The 21,546-nt window shown below is 40.2% G+C and overlaps 1 protein-coding gene across 3 annotated transcripts in view; it reads right to left on the bottom strand.

Moving 5' to 3' along the window:
• The window catches only part of afap1l1a (actin filament associated protein 1 like 1a), a 211,746-nt gene that overhangs the window by 5,500 nt on the left and 184,700 nt on the right, over nt 1–21,546 (bottom strand). For all 3 annotated transcript variants that reach the window (XM_043703824.2, XM_087995440.1, XM_043703823.2), the window contains exons 15-18: nt 12,974–13,085; nt 8,231–8,395; nt 2,470–2,517; nt 487–677 (exon numbers count right to left, since the gene is read on the bottom strand). In XM_043703824.2, coding sequence (XP_043559759.2) covers nt 487–677; nt 2,470–2,517; nt 8,231–8,395; nt 12,974–13,085 — 516 coding nt within the window. The remainder of the gene's footprint in view (nt 1–486; nt 678–2,469; nt 2,518–8,230; nt 8,396–12,973; nt 13,086–21,546) is intronic.

Raw genomic sequence — 21,546 nt, 5'->3', positions numbered from 1 at the left:
GATTATATAGTTCTTGAAATGCATTGAAGCACTCAATATACAATTTAATTACTTCAAAATGAGATTACTGCTCCATTTTGTGAACATGTTGGAAGATTTTGCACATACCAAAATGGTACAATAAGATGGCTGATCTGTTCACTTGTTTTTGTTGCTGATTGAAAGAGGAATATTGGTCAGAACACCAGAAGAACCTGCTGTTACTTACAGATAGTATAATAATATATTTTACACTTAACTGAAGAGGCAACTGGGAGGTTAGTAAAACTGATTGACAAATGCAATACTTCCGCAGTCTATCTTGTACTGATATCGGAATCTAAGCTGTGATCAAGTACCTGAGTGACCCTTGAACAGACAACTTCCTAACTCCAAAGAGAATAAATTTCCATAAACTGACCTCTTCTAGATAACACATATGAGGTTAGTTGTTTTATTTTTCATGATTGATTTATTTTCTTTTGCAAAATAGTATTTTTCAAGTACCTGTAGACCAGGAGTGTCTGATTTGGAGTCAATGGATGAATTAATTTCTGCTCCCCTTGCAACGGCTTTCTTCAGATTCTCTTTTACTTGTGTTAATTTGAGTTCCACATCCACCCGTTCAACCTCTTTATCTTTACATTTTTCTTCCAATAATCTGAGTTTCTCCTCGAGAGCAATTTGAGACTTTTTACCTGGGAACATTATAAACAGAATTACCATCTGCATGATTCATATTTCCTTTTTAACATCTAAAATGAAACCTTTTTAAAGAGTTACTAAAGAATTCCAAGTACAAGATGTAGCTTAATCTGAAATTATATGAATTGAACGACTCTCAATTTATAGGAAGTTTCAGTTATGGATTACTTTGGATCAATTGAGAATGAGTACCTATCCCTTGATATTATTCTGGTACATTCATTCTTTTTTCTTGCTAATTTTCTCACCATTTCTTCTGACACTGTTGACACCTTATCACATTAGAATTGCAATGATGTTAGTCTCCATTCTACTAACGGGCCTCACCATCTGGCTGAAGCACTTGCAGTATGTTTTGCAAAAAAAGCCAGCTGGCTTTTGCTGTTGATGTGACATTGATGTACCACAGTACCATATAGCAACCTGTCCACCCCTCAATCGTTCAGTGCTCCACACTGTTACGAACTGCCTGCCTCTCCCTGTATGCTATAATTCAGTGCAAGCCAGAGAGGCTGGCAGTTTTCAAGAAAGTGTAAAGCGAGACATTGCTCTGACTCTCATGTTAGATATGGGCATCATCTTGTTTCTCAGGGAAGGAATGGAGAATTTGAAGCTGCATTGAAGTGAGGTTGGCTGGGTGAGTAATGAGGTGACAGTGCATTAAAATGCTGTTCATGAACAAGATTCTGAACGTGCCATTTAAACCTCAAAGGGGAAGTTGAAAATTATCTTTTTCTATCGAAATTGAGTTTTTTTTCTCACTTTGACCATATTTACCCACATTTTCCATCTTTAAGACTGAGATTTAATTTTGTAGTGATTGAGTATAGAGGTGTAGTAATACATTCTCCACCCCATCCCACCAATGAGCAAGCTTGTCAGATTGGGCTTTGATCAGTTAGCAAAGTCAAAGTTTGCAGTGTTAAAGTCCTGTCTTCCCAAAAGACATCAGCCAGAGGCCAGCATCTGGGACCTGAAGGTCACTGAATCACCTGAAGATGAGATTTCCAAATGGCAAGAATATAGATCTGATCTTTTTGGGTCTGGTGGTGTGTGGAGAGAAGAGAGTCAAGAGTTCAGAGGCAAAGGCAAGAGTGTGTGCTAACCCTGCACACCTTCTTCCCAACGCCCAGCATCCCCCCCCCCTCCCGCTTTCCTGTTCCTGTTTGGCTCTAGACTGGAGTCTCCTTTTCTCCCACCTCCTCAAGCCTTGTAGGCATGTTGCTCCAGTTACCTAGTTGGGAAACCAGCCACTTGACCTACCTGTTGGGAAGTTAAGTAAACAGGGAGATGGTGAGTTGATGCCATTGATTTCCCTCTTTAAGAATCTCAGTGGCAGTGAGTCAAGAACATCCCTGATGGACCTTCGTAACCGGCACTTAATTGCTGAGTGGGTGAGAAGTGAATAAGTACTTCGCCAGGGCCAACTCACCCAATTACTTTGAAGAAGGAACAATGGGCCCAAAACACTAACACAGCTTTCTCTCCACAGATGCTGCTAGACCTGCTCAGTTTTTCCAGCAATTTTGTTTTTGTCATTCAAATATTAGCCTTTCTCGCCACATGCAGTGAGGGGCATACTGCTCCCACTTCTCCAGTCTCTTGGTGAACAAGTAAATGTGCCTCAATTTCATGGCAATACACACCAATATTCCAATAGTTTATCATTGTGTCACTTTGCCTTTTATTAACTGGATCATTTCTGCTGACACATAGAAATTCACAACCAAAGTATGCATGGATTCTTATAACTGTTTAAATATGCTTTAAATGTAATTTACTTACCTTTTTTTCTTTCCAGTGACATTGGTGATAGCACTGTATCGTCTTCACCTAGAGACATAAAATATTTGTACTGAGGAAACTGCTTTGAAACTGACACAACAAACAATCAAGGGGTTGTGTTGCATGAGTAAAATCATGATTGGGCAAATTGGGAAGGTTTAGAGAATCAAGGAGTGTAATATTCATAACATTATTTGTGAGCAGGTTCAATGTCAACACTTTCAGCTTATCACACAGATTACATCAGATGCACTGAATGATAGATACAAGACACCATTATCATCATTCCTGGATGTGTCTTGTCCCACCAGCAGGACAGACCCAGTAGACATGGTGGTATAATGGCACATAGTTGTGAGGGAGTTGCTCTGGGACTCTTCAACATTGACTCCAGACCCCATGAAATCTCATGACTTCAGGTTATTACCATGTACCATCCTCCCTCCATGTTGAGCAGCACTTGGAGGAAGCATCGAGGCTGGCAAGGGTGTGAAATGTGTTCTGGATGAGGGATTTCAATATCTACCACCAAGAGTGGCTCAGTAGCAGCGCCACTGAACGAGCTAGCCCAGTCCTAATGGATATAACTGCTAGGCTGGGTCTGTGGTAGGTGGCAAAGGGAACCAACAAGAAGGGGAAAAACATGCATCTGTTCATGACAGTATTGGTAAGAGTGATCACTGCACAGATAAAGTCCCGCCTTCACATTCAGAAAGCCCTCCAGTGTGTTGTGTGGCACTATCACCATGCCAAATGGGACAGACTTTGAACGGATCTGGCAATTAAAGATTTGGCATCTATGAGGTGCTGTGGGTCATCAACAGCAGAAGTGTACTCCAGCACAATCTGCAATTTCATGGCCCATCACTTAGCCATTATCATCAAGCCCGGGGATCAACCCTGGTTCAGTGAAGAGTACAGGAAGGCATGCTAGAAGTAGCACCAGACATACTTAAAAATGAAGTGTTAACTTTGTGAAACTACCAAACAGCATAAGTGATAGGCAGCGCTAAGCAATCCCACACCAAAAGATCAGATCTAAGCACTGCAGTCCTGCCATATCCAATCATGAATTATGGTAGTCAATAAACAACTCACTGGAGAAGGAGGCTCCATGAATATCCCCATCCTCAATGATGGAAGGGCCGAACAAATCAGTGCAAATGATAAGGCAGCAATCTTAAGCCAGATGTGTCGAGTGGATGCCAGTCTTCAGCCAATTTGATTCACTCATGTAATATCAAGGAAAGACTGAAGGCACTGGAGACTGCAAAGGGTAACAACACTGCAGCAAAAGTACTGAAGACTTGTGCTTCAGAACTTGTTGCTCCCATCACTCCAACTGGTGGAGCATTTGATCCACCCCCGCCCCTCATACCTGGTGATTCCAGTTTTGCTAGGGCTCCTTGATGCCATATTCTGTCCAAGCTCTTCCAGTAGGAAAACAACATTTGCATCTACCTGACAATGTGGAAAGTTGCTCAGGTGTGTCCTGTGCATAAAAAGCAGGACAAATCCAACTCGGCCAATTATCGTTCCATCACTCTACTCTTTGGTAAAGTGATTGAAGGTGTCACCAACAATACTATCAAGCAGTACCTGCTCAGTGATACCCAGTTTGGTATTGCCAGGGCCACTCAACTCCTGAATTCCTGAAGAAGGGCATGTGCCCGAAACGTCGAATCTTCTGTTCCCTAGATGCTGCCTGACCTGCTGTGCTGTTCCAGCAATAAAGTTTCAGCCACTCAACTCCTGACCTCAATACAGTCCTGGTTTAAACATGGACAAAAATAGTTGAATTCCAGAGGTGAGGTGACAACAAGGCTGCATTGGACAGAGTGTGGCATCAAGAAGCCCTAGCAAAACTGGAATCACCAGGTATGAGGAGGAGGTGGGGGTGGATCAAACACTCCACCAGTTGGAGTGATGACTACCACACAGGAAGATGGTTGTCGCTGTTGGAGGTCAGTCATCTCAACTTCAAGACATCTCTGTAGGACTTCCTCAGGGTACTGTCCTAGGCCCAACCATCTTCAACTGCTTCAACAATGATCTTCCTTCCCTCCATAAGGTCAGAAATGGGGATGCTCGCCAATGACTGCACAATATTCAGCACTATTCATGACTGCTCAGATTTAGTCCATATTCAAATACCCCAACAAGATATGGACAACATCCAGGCTTGAGCTGACAAGTGGCAGGTACCATTCACACCACACAAATGTCTGGTAATGACCATCTCCAATAAAAGACTATCTAACTCTGAATTATGATGTAGAGATGCAGGTGTTGGACTGGGGTGGACAAAATTAAAAATCACACAATACTAGGTTATAGTCCATCAGGTTTATTTGGAAGATGTTCCTTCATCTCTTATGATCCTGCTCCATAGCTACCTGATGAAGGAGCAGCACTCCGAAAGCTAGTACTTCCAAATAAACCTGTTAGACTATAACCTGATGTTGCATGATTTTTAACTAACTCTGGATTAGTGCAACTTGTGCCAACTTGCCATAAGTACACATGAGCCAAGTAGACCAGAAATGAAGCATCACTACTGTGTGAGATCAGCATCAAGTCATCATTAGACATTGAGAGCTCTCTTTGAATCCCTACAAGTATGGCTGAGGGGTCTTGTAATCCTGAAGAGTCTGACGAATGCCTGCCCACTGACATACTGTTAAAGCCATGGAGGAACTCCGGATGTTTGCACTGTTGCATGAAAACATGGAAAAGATATTTGATTGGATTGAAAAAAATTGCAGACTGCATTAATTTGTTTGAAGAGACACTGAGCAGAAGAAAGTTCCTGAGCTTTTTCAGACATTTTTAAATACTTCCATTGCTCAAGGTGAGGTATGAACAAATTGAAACAAGACATTATGCACATACTTACTGTATCACTTCTTATGTTTAATTTTTGTTTTTTTTATTAGATTAGATTCCCTACAGTGTGGAAACAGGCCCTTTGGCCCAACAAATCCACACCGACCCTCCAAAGAGTAACCCACCCAGACCTATTTCCCTCTGCCTAATGCACCTCACACTATGGGCAACTTAGCATGGCCAATTCACCTCACCTGCCCATCTTTGGACTGTGCGAAGAAACCGGAGCACCCGGAGGAAACCCATGCAGACACGGGGAGAATGTGTAAACTCCACACAGACAATTGCCCGAGGCTGGAATCTAACCTGGGACCCTGGTGCTGTGAGGCAGCAGTGCTAACCACTGAGCCACCATGCCGTCCTGCCGCATTTTAATAATTTTTTTTATTTTGACAGTGTGGTTAGGTGCTTGTGGTTTGGATAGGGTACTGCCACTAATCTGTTCAGAAATGTTATGACACACCCTGACTCAGAGGCATGGAAACCACCAGTGGGCTAACAAAGTCATCACCAATCCTTTTTACACTGATTCAGAGATTTGGATGGACTATTTGGATAACAGTGGTAGAGAATGAACCTCTTCTTAACAACAAGAAGAGGCATTCATTTTAACAAAATGTAGTTTATTGCAAAATAGTAGTATTTACAAGTTACATTCGTTAGTTAGACATAATTCTAAATGTTTCAGGAGCAAAGATGATACATCTGACCTCATTGGGATCTGGAGTTGGACTCCTCTATTTTCTGGTATCATCAGATTGGGTTTTGCCTAATGCAATCTGCAATATTGATCCTTTCAGAACCACTAAAAAACTTTGGTCTATGTTATTTTTGTTGTTTTACTGCTACTTATTTGTGTATTTATGCTAATTTAGTTTTTTAATGTTTTCAGTTGATTGGAGGATTAATATCAACCAACGCAGGATCTTTTCTGATTTTTTGATTTGATGGATGGGGCCTGGATAACTTAAAAAAGGTTTTTCTTTAAAGAAGGTGAATATACTTTTGTTGGCCACCAGATGGCAATAGATGTTACAGAAAAAGAAGTGAAACAGATGATTGAGATTTGCCATTGTGCATTGGAGTATTTAAATATTTTGTGTGAGGAGTTGCTGACTGTGTGAGCTGATAATAACATTGCAGTAAGGAAAAGAGGACATCTCTGATCTGGATGAACATGGCTAGCAATAGTGTATTCACTTGACAATTTAGAGTAAAGGCTTGTGAAATTAAGAGTGAAAGTAGTGTAGATCAAAGTGGATGAATTTGATGGCCCAGCATGTGGCTGCAAATGACTGCAAAACTGCCATTATTCTGCATTGCCTGTGTAAAACTGACAGCAACTTCTGGTGTTCTCATCTGCACAGTTAAACAAAAATCCAGAAACTACAGTCAGTGACACCTTGCTCCTTACTGGGTGCACTATTTCAGTCTTTGCAGATGCACTCAAATCAGAATCTGTAAGTTGAAATGAAATGCAACATTTTATGCACCAATTGCATTGCAGTAGAACATAGAAAACGCAAAAACCGTTTGAACTGAAGGGTTGAAGGTGTCCTAAGTCATGATCACTGAACAACTTCTCTGGCTGTGGAAAACTAATTTGATAAGTATGGAGTGTCACGGTGGCTCAGCGGTTACACTAATGCCCCACAGTGCAAGGCACCTAAGTTCAATTCCACTCTTGGGCGACTGTCTGTGTGGAGTTTACACCTTCTCCCTGTGTCTGCATAGTTTCTGCTGGGTGCTCTGGTTTCCTCCCATAGTCCAAAGACCTGCAGGTTAGGTGAATTAGCCATGGTATATGAGGAAACGATAGGGTGCTGGGTCTAGGTGGGATGCTTTTCCGCATTGGTGTGGGCTGAAATGGCCTGCTTCCACACTAGGGATTCTATGAAAATTACACAAATTTTAAAACAAATATTTCTTTTATTTGATATTTCAGTTCTGACTTCAAGATATATGTTCATCACAATCTTTAAATTGCCTTCTGTTCAATGACTAAACTGTTAATTATAATTTGATTTTTAAAAACAATTTTTAAATTCCTGGTTAACTGTTGTAAGAATGTAAATTTTGTTGCTCAGCTTGCTTGATGAGTGCACTTTCTTTTTTGCTCTATATCACAGATCCCTTTATAGACGTTTACAGTTTCAAATCAATGTTGGAATGTGGGAAATTGATGTTCTACAAGCCACTAGATCTTTTTGGGCTGTTTTCTACAAGGTCAGTCTGAGCACCATCCCTTTGCCAGAGACCTTGAAATAATTATTGTTCAGAAATTAAATTATCACACATCACAAAGTGTATTTAGACTGGATTAGACAAATCTTAACTTTGTGTGACAAGATTAGTTCATATCTACCGTGCATTAAGAGCAGTTTTAGGCCAGTATTTCAACGATAAATTGATGGGGTGGGGTCAATTGTTATGTCCACGGCATGAAATTGTCTGATCATTTAACTTAGCACAAATCAGAAATTCAGCTTTGGTGCATAATGGCTCAGTCTCCACTGATTATATTGTATTAGCTGACTTATTGAGAAAGATGATCATATTTTATTTTCTGAAGCATCAGGGTGCCACTTTCATGCAAAGAATTGAAAATGAACACAAATTAAAATTGTAATTGCATGTGGACCTAAGTTATTTCTTTCCAAAGTGATGTATTAGAAATTAAGGTTAAAAATCTTTAACTCACTGTGGCACTTCTGAGAACAAAAGTACTGAAAAAAAAGGCTTTACATCTTTAACTATTTATCCAGTATTTAACAACTGATTGATTCCTGTCCCCATGTGACAAATGGATGTGATTCAAATCCATTACTAAGCTCCAAAATTACTAATTTTAGGGAGTAAGTGTGAATGCTTGTACCTTTAAGTGCTTTCAGGGCTTCACGGAACTCTTTCTTCTCTTTGCGGAGCTGTATCAGTTCTCTACGAATTGAATCTTTCTGATTTTCAAGTGCCGCCTGTTCGGTCAGCCATTTCTTTGCATCTTCTTCTGCTCGTGTCTTCCCATATTTGGACTGAGTCGCATCTGAAAGATATGGATGGCATCAAGCTACAGGCAGTAAATTGAAAACTTGTTTTCAATAAATAGATTTTGGTTTGCAGCTCAAATTGATCCCCATTTCATTTCATAATGATACAATAGTCATGCTTGAATTCCATTCTCCCTTCTGCAATTTGGTTTCAATTTCCCCTGTTGGGTGCAATGGGGGAGAGATGCATATTTCTATGAAAATAATTCATATATGTATCAAAAATTTCAAGATCTGTCAAAACATGTTATTCATCAAATCTGCAAATAGTTAAATTAATAAATGAATATTTTAATTTAATATGGACAGTAATGTCTTACCTTCAATTTTTAGTCTGAGGTTAGTAATTAGATGTGAGCAGCTAATAATTTGGAATATATAAAAAAATTTAGTACCTCTCCCAGTCATTCGCAAATGAATCTTTCCGTACCAACCGTGTCTTTCCTTATCTTTAGTTGTGTTTGATTGCCCTATTGTGATCTGTTATTACATAATTAATTCTTTTTGTTTTCTGTATCATCTCTGGTTAAAAATTTCCTCCCTCTATCTCATGCCAAAAAAAAAACAATTTAAAGTGATTCCAGCTGGTCTAAATGGCAATAGTCTTAGCAGTCTTGAAAGAATAAGACTTTGGTGCCTCAGTATCACCATTGCCAACAAGGTGCCATGACAAATTTACATAGCCAACTCCTATTAAAATCATATAGAAATTTACACAGAAAAATAAAACAAATTTTAGGCTTGTGTAAAGGAGCAGTTTGTATGCTGAAGAAGTTTAAGCATCAGATGGAAGTGCAGCTGCAATTAAACAGGTATTGAAAATAGACACTGAAATGTTAACAGAACACAGAAAAGACAAACTTAAGGCAAGATTTTCACTGAGTCTAGTCAACTCAGGCATCCTTTAAAAATGGCAGGTAGGATGTCCGAGATTCCTCATGCCGTTTCTGTTTCCAGCAATGTTCATCTGTGTGACACGTAAAGGTAACAATCCTTTTGTTGCAGGGATGAGCAGCTCAAGTTCCAAATCCATGTTTGTCTTCCCCCTCCTCCCTCCCCCCCCCCCCCCCCGCCCCCGTAATCTTAACAAAATTGCGTTCGCTCTTTCAGGATATGAGGTGTATCATCCTCCCGGAGTTGTGAACTGTGTGGAAACTCAGTGCAATTGGGGACCTAAAACAGTCACTTGCTCTTGGACTGTTTTTGATTGACAGACATTGAAGTACAAAGAAAAAGTTTTTTTCCCAACTACAAAAGTTGATCTTGCAAAGGGCAATAGACCATTACTTTGATCAGCATCAGGTAAGTGTTGAGATGCACAAGATTACTATTCGCATTGACAAAATGCTCTTATCCATTCAATACTGAAGGAAACAGTGCTTGCGATCTTTAGTCTGATAATCTGAAATGATTCAAATGCTCAGCCATTTTAAATTAAGGGAGAACAAAAAGCAATCACATACTCCTGGAATACTTTTATGATAGGAAACCTGAAGTAACTTAAATAGGCTCCACTATTTAGCTTTCTCAGGTTTGGTTTGACAGCTAAGCTTGGATGCTTGGCCAATTATCAGCTATAAGTGTGATGATGCTGTCACTTTAAAAAAGGTTATTTTGTCCTTGGTTTTCTTGAAAAGAGGTTGTAAAGGCAGAGGTGCCAAACAGTCTAGGAAGGATCTCATTTAACAATGGAAGGGGAGTGGCCAATTATCCAAGTTCAGGTTTTTCTAGTTTGTTTTAGCTGCAGCAGTCACAAGATGTGAGAGTCCAAGGGAGTTGCAAGCTTCAATAAGCAACTCCTCTGACCTTCTGAAATCTCTTTGGATGTTGTTCCCTCCTGCCTGTAAGAATCTGTGTTTGAATGTACCTTTTTGCCAAGGGGTGTGATTAAGGGATGTTGTTGAATTGGAGCAGTTAATTAGTAATAGTTACTGTATTGGGTCGGTTACATTTTCCAAAATTAAGTCATACTAAATTCCATTTTCTTTTGTTTGTATTTCAACTGTAGTGTTTAAATAAATTCTGTTTTGCTCAAAGTCAAGTGGTTTGACCAGCTGCATCACACCTGGACAATCCACTTGCTATTTGCCTTTAAATTAAGAAAATGTTAGGGTCTAGTCTACCTTCTTAAAATATTTTGAGGAGGTTTGGCCTGGTCCACAAGTGAAATACTTAGCTGATTGGAAGTTGGCTTTACCTTTAAATTGATAGCAGTTAGAAAGAATCCTGAAGACTGCCCACAGTAAATACTGGATTTCACCTGTATGGATGGATGGGGGTATTTTGAAGAATAGGGAGGACATGGGGAGTATTAGGGGAAATGGAAAGGGCATTGAGGGGACTTGGTGGTTATGAGGAGTCATGAACAGGAAATAGGATACTTGAGTAGGATGGGGGTAATGAGGAGGATTAGAAGGTGGGTAGGGTTGAGTGAAGGTTAAGGAAGGAGAATTGCCAGAAATGCTCTATGGAGCTGGGATGCGCTTCAAACTGCATCTCAATCTCATTGTAATAAACCATTGTTAATTAATATCATTCTGCTGTAACGAATTGTCTGCTCTGACCCTGAAGGAATATACACGACAATCTGCAAAGAAGCTGAAACATCAATAAAGCAACCACCTTGCCACAAGAACAGTTTTACCATTTTTTGTGTCTATCTGTAATCATAACATTCAACTGTGAATTGCAGGCCTGTCCAATACCTTAGCAGCACACAGAAAGCTGCGGTTTTATGACAGCCCTGTGGTCTTCAAAACTTTTAGATGAAAATCCAGCTCAATTTCTCTGGACTTTAAGCAACAAATTACTGGTGTATTTAGGATGAAATATAATAGTGGTTCAGATATTTCTATTTGCAAGCTTGCAGTAAAAAGATTTTGATTATTTTCTGACTGGTGCAATTTAGTTTTACTATTATTGAAATCCCACCTAACATGCACAGATTATATGTTCGACATTTGGTAAAGGGAATAATCACATTAATATTTCTTTTGAGTTTAGAAATTTTAGACCTGCTGTGGAGACCTCACCTTTGAACATTTTTTACAACCGGGGTAACAATAACCTACTCACTGTGTCGTGTGGATCTAACATTGTAATTATTTTTAAATGAACTAGATCTGTGCATTTCATTGCAACTTTTAAATGCAAAATCTAATTTAACGTAACAAAATTGCTTAAAATACATTCACTAGAAACTATTTTAATTATGAGACAGAAGTGGTTATCTTGGCTCTATGCATGTCAGATTTAGTGACAAAATTGATAAAAGGGGGAGCTGGAAAAAATACAGCAGGTCTAGCAGCAGAGGAGCAGGGGAGTCAACATTTCAGGTCAGAATCTTTCATCAGGATTGGTTTAGTGACAAAGCTTGTTGGATTTGCCACTTTTTGATATTCTCTGGGACAGAAGAAACAGGCTGAAAGTATATTTCAATTATGTTCAATTACCCAGAATCAAAGATGCCATGGTAAGTCAGGAGGAATTCTGCAAATCTTGAAACAAATTTCAAAACCAAAAGCAGTATTGAAACAATGTATGTTGACTAAAATGGTGATGGAATACTAGGATCAGAGACCCTACCCTCTCCGTGTCACACTTTTTTATCCAGTGTTGTTAGGGTTGGCAGCCATCCTGAATTAGACTGAAATGTCTATTTAGAGTCCAGTATCTGAAAATATCAATAATTTACTGATATGAAAAGTCTGGTTCCTGAAATAAAATAATTCTGTTCCCACTGATTTTCATCCTAAACAGAGCAAACACAACAAATCAAGATACAATCTCACTCCTGCCAGTCTTAACCTGCTGGACTGTAGAAAAAAACTGCATTCCAAAGCAGATAACATAAGGAACAATCAATACTGGACTAATAAGAGAAAATCATTAACTCAATACATTTTTAAAAAAGTGAAATGCAGCCTGTTAATATGAGGAGCTTTTTTTTATATTCGAGTAAATGTCAAACCTGGCTTGAACCTGACTACAGTGAACTGTGAACCAAACTGTATGTAAACTATACCGTTGTCACTTCAGAACTATAATTGTAATTTCATTTTAATTGCATGATGGCTCAAGTTTAAAAAAAAAATTAAAAGTATTAAACAACAGCAATTGGTCCTTTTAACAGAGTAATGTCACTTTATCAAAAACTCCATAGATTATTTTATAAAACCAAATAACGTAGTAAAATCGGTCAAGGTTCTCTTTTCAGGTGAATGATTTAGCAGCTGAATTTCATGTGGAACTGTAGTGTCACTTTATTTCATAATTGCAGACCCCTTCCACACCCACAAAATCTAAATTTCTGAACAGAATAAGAAAACCCAGCTTATTATTGAACTGTAACGGTTCACCTCGTCAATCTGAACTGCCATCCGTGCATCAACCAACAGCTGAGAGTGCTTCTACCTTTATTAATGACAATTCCTGGGGCTGACTTGTTCAAGTATTCTGTTTTACACGTTCAACCGACCTTTCTGTCTCCCAAAATCAACTTTAGGAGGAGAGTTACTTAAAAGTGGAACAGACGATAGGAAAAGAAGAAACTGAGAATAAGGCTGTGTGCTTACTTGAGCCATGGCGTTTAATTTTATTTTGAGAAATAGTTCTCTGTGAGGCATCATTTGACATGGAAGCTTGGCGCTTTACTTGAGAGGTGACAGGTCGCTTCTGTTCTTCAATCTGAATAATGCAAAAACAAAACTGTGAACCACAGGCCTCTTAAAAAGTGAAACGAGCAAATGCACAGCCTGATGTGGAATTTGGCAACACAAATCAATAAGCTTTGATGTTTGATTTGTGCTAAGGCATTGATGAGGCCATTAGAACTTTATTAATTGGGGCCTAAGTACATTAGTCAATGAAAATAGGTGTAATTCATGCAACATGTAGACAAAATGTACCCATAAGGAAAAATCTAAATGGATCTTTCAGTTTTATCATCATAACTGTGGCAAGTCAATTACCCCTTGCTGCACTGCGCCTTTTAAATTTTGTTCAGTTCAGGTACCAAGACAAGTGAATTCTGCAGAAAGGAGGCCAACTGGGAGAAAGGAGTGGGGGAGAGGCAGGAGTGTTGATCCTTCCCATCTGTGCCACCTCTTTTCCTGCAGAAAATCTTCACACACACTAATTATATTCAAAGTTTTGTACTTTTCAAGATGTGTGTAAATGTGATTGATACCTTTCTGGTCCAAGAACCCGGCTGCTCACTGTGCAACAGAGCTATAGCCTAATAGCTGGGCATTCCCATTTCTAGGATATAGGCCCATTGTCAAGGAAATTTCTTTCCTTGGGTGAAGGATAACAGAATTATGGAAGCATTGTGTATTACAGTGTATGTCATTAGGCCTTTTGGGCATTATAGCATCAGAAAATCATTTAATACATCTATGGCCTCAAGCATTCGTCTGTTGATCTCACTAGAATTGGGTTATCACATCCTTTCAAATCAGCGACGATTAGCAAAAACAAAGCCAAAAGCAGCCTGGCGTTGTGCAGACACAACAGGGTTCAGATCACATTTGCATCTGGAGGGACTGACTTTGAAAACAGCTGTTTTTTCTGTAACATGGTATAAATTCCCACCATACAGTCCCTCCTGCTTGGGAAATAGTCCCTTGAGGCAAAAGTAGGAAAAGACTTTGTTCCTGTGGAAGTTTATAGGAGAGGCTTCTCAGATCAGAGGTGGAGCTTTTGTGGTCATAAATTAAATGAGACTCATAGGAAGCCAGGGGCCCCTGGAGGTTAACAGTATGTCTTTTTTAATGCCACACCTGTCAATACCTTACATACTCACGTTTTAAACTTGCAGCAAACGCACAATTATTGAAAAGAGTGCTGTGCATTTTATAAAATTAATGTTTTAAAGGTATGAATTAAGGATTGCAAATGCTAGGAATCTGAAAGAAAAACAGAGCTTGTAAAGAAGATTCAAACAGGTCATCAGGAAAGGTTAAAGATAGGTGAATATTTCTTATGCCAGAGACCCAGGTTCAATTCCTGCCTCAGGCGACTGACTGTGTGGAGTTTACACATTCTCCCCGTGTCTGCGTGGGTTTCCTCCGGGTGCTCCGGTTTCCTCCCACAGTCCAAAAATGTGCAGGTTAGGTGAATTGGCCATGTTAAATTGCCCGTAGTGTTAGGTGCAGGGGTAAATGTAGGGAATGGTTCTGGGTGAGTGCGCTTCGGCGGGTCGGTGTGGACTTGTTGGGCCAAAGGGCCTGTTTCCACACTGTAAGTAATCTAATCTAATCTAATTATGTAAAGACAGTGTCAAAAGTGCTAATATTCTGATGAAGGATCCAATTATGAAATGCAAACTTGTTTTATCTCCTTTTGTTTATCTCCTCAGTTATGAAAAGACATCTGGAGTCAATTTTAGCACCCGCCCACCCCCGACCTATCACCATCTCCCTCCTGGCCCCATACCCTAGCTTGGAGAGAATAAAATCATTTGCTTTCACTTACTTGGCCCAAAGCCTCATCACTCCAACTCTGATACATTTTGCCAAAAAACCTAGTAATATCAGAAAAAGACATGAAAAACACAACGGAGCCAGTAAGATTCCCAGTTTGGGGGGGCATATCTGGGAGACACTAACACCACTTAAGGCTAGCTAGCTCTACTGAAAACCAGCCTGCACTAATTCTGATTTATTATTTTCACATGCACCTCAGTACAGTGAAAAGTTTTGTTTTCCGTGCAGTACAGGTAGATCATAACATACAAAGATCTGTGATTGAACAGAGAGAGGAATACAAAGTTATGCCTACAAAAAAGTGCACAAAATGCAAGATAACTATTAGATTTGAAATTTAAGCTGTTTATTCAGAAGTCCAATAACAGCAAGGAAAAAGCTGTTCTACAACCTGTTGGTATGCGTGTTTAAGCTTTTGTATCTTCTGTCTGATGGAAGAGGTTGAAAGAGATTATAACCAGAGTAGAAGGTGACTTTGATGATATTAGCTGCCTTTCCAAGTGTAGATTATACTGTTGAAGGCAAAGCTGTTGTCAATAAGTAGAAATCTGACATAGATGTCCTTATTATCCAGATGTTCTAGGGATGAGTGTATAGTGTGGACCTGTTGCACAGGTAAGCAAATTACATGGGAGTCAGTGCTTGGAAAGTTTGCTTGCGTGATGGACTGGACTCTGTTCACATCTTTCTGTAGTTTCTTATGGACAGAAGAGTTGTCTTACCAAGCAGTGATACATCCAAATAGTTTGAGAGAGTCCTTATGGACATACTGAATTTCCTTAGCCTCCTGAGGAAGAAGAGATGTTGTGTCTTCTTGACCATCGCATTAACATGAGTGGTCCAGGACAGATCGTTGGTGATTGTCACTCTCAACCCTCTGCACCTCAGCTCCATTGGTGTAGATAGGTGCCTGCTATTTGCTTCCTGAAGTTGATGATCAGCTCTTTCATTTTGCTGACATTGAGGGAGAAATTGTTATCTTTACACCATGTCACCAAGCACTCTCTCTTTCCTGTATTCTGGCTTGTCAATGTTTGATATCCGGCCTACATTGGTGATGTCATCAGTGAACTTGTAGATGAAATTCGGACAAAATTTGGTTGCACAGTCATGAGTGTACAGGAAGTTCAGTAGGGGGCTCAGTACACATCCTTGTGAGGGATGAGTGTTGAGGATTGTTGTGAACAAGGTGTTGTTGCCTATTCTCACTGATTGCAGTTTGTGGGGGAAGAAATTGAGAATCCAGTTGCAGAGACCTAGGTTTTGGAGTTGGGATATTAGTTTGGTTGGGATTATCGTGTTGAAGGCAAAGCTGTTGTCAATAAGTAGAAATCTGACATAGATATACTTATTATCCAGATGTTTTAGATTAGATTAGATTACTTACAGTGTGGAAACAGGCCCTTCGGCCCAACAAGTCCACACCGCCCCGCCGAAGCGCAACCCACCCATACCCCTACATTTATCCCTTACCTAACACTATGGACAATTTAGCATGGCCAATTTACCTGACCTGCACATCTTTGGAATGTGGGAGGAAACCGGAGCACCCGGAGGAAACCCACGCAGACACGGGGAGAACATGCAAACTTCACACAGTCAGTCGCCTGAGGCGGGAATTGAACCCGGGTCTCTGGCGCTGTGAGGCAGCAGTGCTAACCACTGTGCCACCGTGCCACCCACATGTTCTAGGAGTGAGTGTATAACGTGGACCTGTTGCACAGGTATGCAAATTGCACGGAATCATGGCAGACTGGGAGGCTAGAGATGATATGAGTCATGACTAATCTCTTGAAGCACTTCATAATTATGGAGGTCAGAGCCACCGTGCAGTAGTCATTGAGGCATGTTGCATGTGTTTTCTTTGGTATTGGGATGATGGTGGTCTTCTTGAAATAGGTGGGGATTATAGCTTGATGCTAGAAGTTTTCTGATCCAGGTTTTCTGATGCAGCACTAGAAACCTGAGTGCAGGAGAATCCCTCGGAGACTAGTGCCCTCCAGTGCAGACAGATGCAGAGAAGGCAGTGGGACCAGAAACCCAATGCTATCACTGCAAGTAGCTCAGCCTGAGGACTGGTGGGAAAGAGGATTAGTGACTTCATATAACTGATCAGGGTTCAAATGCCATATCCTTGTAAATGAACCATTTGCCTCACAGTATTACATTCACCACCCATTTTTCACTCACCTGCCAGCATTCTCAAAAAAACCCACTCATACTTAACATTCATAGCTTTGGCTCATCCTCACACATAGCACTCCTACAAGTCTCACAGCCTGTTCTCTCAGCTTTCAAACACTGCCAATTACTCAAACATGTCAGACACATCATCCAAACACATTGCATTTCAATGTTTCCCAACCTTTTCAGAATCAAAGCAAACATCAATGAGACAAGCAATTCCGCGACACAACTATTTTTATGATAGTGCATGTTTGGAATTGGAAAGATATGAAATGTACAGTCGATGGGGTGCCTGGTGTCAGCAGATACTGCCTTCAATAAAAGGTACTGAGGATCTAGAAGAGAGCTAGAGCATGGACATGGCCTTAATGCTCAGTTTCCTGAAACTTTCACTGCACTCTTCACTTCTCATGGGATACCAGTTGAAGACCACCGCACCCACACTGATACACGTCTCTCTCTTGTAGGACAGGATGTCCTATTATGGCAATTCCAAACCCTGTCCCCCATCTACAATAACAATTTTATTTACAGAGGAACCTCAATTTTCCAATGGACATGACCGGGGAGTGTTCTGCCCGGTTAATCGAAATCCGGATAATCAAATGCCGGATAACATAATTTAGCCAAGCATCGAGACTTTGCGATCTTTGCTGGATAACCCGATATTCGGATAATTGCATGCCGGATAATAGAGGTTCCCCTGTATATGATAGAAAATCAAATAATTTCAGATCACTCATTTAAAATGCAATATTATAACTCATTCAGAAGAATAGTTGGATGATGTACAGGTAACAGTGTGAAAGTCACACTGTGAAAATATAGAAATGTTGAAAAAAATCTTAGCCAACCATTCTATTAAAATTCGTTATTCCGAGAAGAAAGTAAAATGTAAAAGTTGGTCATGTTCTCTTGACCATGTTCCAGATAGAGCAATATTGGGCATTTGTTGTATAGGGAACAATGGACTGTTGGCTTTAATGGCCATTGTGTTGAGGTGCAGGATAGAGACTGTCACAGACTGGTGGAAACATCTGTGAAAGCTTTCAGCAGTGGAACACTTTCTTGCTCATCAGGAAACAGATTTGAAACAGTATTTTAAACTATGGGAAGGACGCTTGCCAAAATGGGTGTGACTGAGACTCACTTTGGTTTTGTAGGCTAAAGGTTTCAATATTTGGGTCAAGGCACATTAACTGAGTCTAAATCATTGGCATCATAAAGTAAGAACAGTTTTATATATTTCAATAGTGATTCTAAGCACGTGCACAAGCACTTGCAATATCCACCAGATGTCTGAACAATTAACTGAAGTTAGAACTAATGGTTTTGTTAAGTCTTAACTTTGTATGCAATATAAGTACTTCACAGTCCAACTCAAAAATTTACTGAGAATTTTAAATTTTTTTACTTTATTAATGAAACTTGAGAGAAACTGTTTCCTCTGATGGAGGAACCAAAAACAAAGGGGTGGAATGTTGAGACTACAGTTAAGCTATTTAAGAGGGAATTCCAAGAAGTACCGTTACACAAAAAACTGTAGCAGAAATCTAGAATTCTAGATGCAAATGTTTGGTCACTTGGAGCTTCTAAGGCCAAGAGTGATTTTTTTTTTATTAGGTAACAGTATCAAGCCTATTGTAGATAAGGGAATGGAACTTAAATTACTGAATAGATATGGTTAAATTATATTATGGTTGAGCAGACTCAAAAAAGGTCTGAATGGCTTACTTCTGTTCCTATTTTCCTCTACTCTCCATTATAGAAACATTTTGTCACATGAGGAAAAAAAAGCATAATATTTTCTGCTCTGAGCTAGCCTTACATCAGTGGTCATGTGACAATTGTAGCCAAGGCTTTTTAGGCTACTTGAAGCATGGCCAGCCAAATAACTCCAAAGGGTCCGATATCCTGTCATCAAGTCACCCTTTATTTATACATGAAGAGCCCTTGACACTAATCTAGCTTCTTTGGAGCCAGCTGTCAGAGTCATCAGGGTGTCTGGCACTACTGTTTGTATCTGTCAGTCAGGGCTCCATGATTGGACCAGATTAACAGCCTCAGTCAGGGAATTCATATTCTGTGAAGTCCAAAGGCTGACCTCCTTACAATCACTACGGTTAGATCAACAAATTCAGCATGAATTGGGACCTTCTGAATTATGGAGCTTATTTGAACAGCTAAAATGTCAGGGAGTACCTTGATTCATCGAATTTTGAATCAATGACGACTGCAAGTGTGGCATCCTATTCTATTGATGAAAGTAATATAGCAGGCTCCTGGCTGCTAAATCACATAATGCTAACTTGGCGAAACAGCAAAGGATGCTGGGTAAGTTGGCCAAGAAAAACTCTGAAGTCACAAAACCCAGAAAGCAGCATCAAACAACAACTAGGTGCTAAAGATATTAGCATAGTTTAAAGGACACACCCTGTCAGTAATCACTGTAGGTATCCATATCCCATCAACTAAACAAAGAATGGGTACTAACAGCGAAGAACCAGACACTCAAGCCTAAAATAGTGGAACAAACATTAACAGGACATTTAGCAATTAACAAAGCCATCCAAACTATTGGTAACATTAAGCAGGATCTCCTGATTGGCTAACGCTATTGAAAGATCCAGAAGCTCGAAGGATGATGCTATTTTCTGGGTCTGTAGATCGTGAATGAGCAAAGATGGCCTTTAGTAGAGTGATATGCTCTTCTTGTCGGATGTGGGAGTTTAGGGAGAGTTTACATGATACTGAGGATTGTGTCTGCAGGAAGTGTCTTTGGTTGCAAATCCTACCAGATGGCATGAATTGGCTGGAGTGGCAGTTAGAGGCAATGAGGAATTTACAAGAGTAAGGAGGTAGGAATGTTGGCAGTTATAGGAAGGAAGAAAAGCCACAGATACAGTCAGGTAGATGGGTTAACTCCAGGAAAGGTAGGAGAGGTAGGCAGATAGTGCAGGAGGCTTCTGTGCAGAAGTGGGTACTGCAGATGCTGGAGATTAGAGTCAGTTGAATGCATGGCTAAGGAACTGGTGCAGGTGAGAAAGGTTCACATTTTGGATCATTGGAATCTCTTCTGGGGTAGAAGTGACCTGTTCAAGAAGGATGGATTTCATCTGAATTGGAAGGGGACTAATATGCTGACAGGGAAATTTGCTAGAGCTGCACGGAAGGACTTAAACTTTTAATAGTATTAGGCAGAACTTTCAAAAGCTGATTGAGGCAGATGTTAACAGGTAAAGGGATGGCTGGAAAATGGGAAGCCTTCAAAAATTAGATAATGAAAGTCCAGAGACAGTATATTCCTGTTAGGGCGAAAGGAAAGGCTGGTAGGTGTAAGGAACACTGTAATGACTAGAGAAATTGAGGTTTTGCTTAAGAAAAAGAAGGAAGCATATTTCAGGTATAGACAGGAGGGATCAAGTGAATCCTCAGCATATAAAGGCAGTAGGAGTATACTTAAGAGGGAAATCAGAAGGGCAAAGCAGGATATGAGAAAGCTTTGGCAAATAGGGTTAAGGAGAATCCAAAGGGATTTTATAAATACATTAAGGACAAAAAGGGTAACTAGGGAGAGAATAGGGCCCTTCAAAGATCAGCAAGGCAGCCTATGTGTGGAGCCGCAGGAGACAGGGGAGATACTAAACAAGTATTTTGTATCAGCGTTTACTGTGGAGACGGACATGGAAGATACAGAATGTGGGGAAATAGATGGTGACATCTTCAAAAATATCCATATTACAGAGGTGATGCTGGATGTCTTGAAATGTATGCAAGTGGATAAATCCCCAGGTGTACCCTAGAACTCTGTGGAAAGTTAGGGAAGTGATTGTTGGGCCCCTTGCTGAGATAGTTGTATCATCGATAGTCACAGGTGAGGTGCTGGAAGACTGGAGGTTGGCAAAAGTGGTGCCAATATTTAAGAAAGGTGGTAAGGAAAAGCCAGGGAACCATACACTGGTGAACCTGACATCAGTGGTGGGCAAATTGTTGGAGGGAATCCTGAGGGACAGGATTTACATGTAATTGGAAAGGTAAGGATTGATCAGGGATAGTCAGCATGGCTTTGTGCATGGGAAATCATGTCTCATGAACTTGATTGAGATTTTTGAAGAATTCACAAAGAGGATTGATGAGGGCAGAGCTGTTGACTACATGGACTTCAGTAAGGTGTTCGTTAAGGTTCCTCATGGGAGACTGAATTAGCAAGGTTAGATATCATGGAATACAGGGAGAACTAACCATTTGGATACAGAACTGGCTCGAAGGTAGAAGACAGAGGGTGGTGATGGAAAGTTGCTTTTCATGCTGGATGCCTGTGACAAATGGTGTGCCACCAGGATTGGTGCTGGGTCCACTGCTTTTTACCATTTACATAAATGATTTGGATGTGAACATAGGAGCTTTATTTAGTAAGTATGCAGATGACAACAAAATTGGAGGTGTAGTGGACATTGAAGAAGGTTACCTCAGAT

Source organism: Chiloscyllium plagiosum, unplaced genomic scaffold, assembly GCF_037043375.1.
Source record: "Chiloscyllium plagiosum isolate Xiang-an unplaced genomic scaffold, Cpla_swu_hap1 HiC_scaffold_16, whole genome shotgun sequence".
Classification (NCBI taxonomy): Eukaryota; Metazoa; Chordata; class Chondrichthyes; order Orectolobiformes; family Hemiscylliidae; genus Chiloscyllium; species Chiloscyllium plagiosum.
The sequence above is the reverse complement of the archived record's forward strand: the minus strand, read 5'-3'. Positions and strand labels throughout refer to the sequence as shown.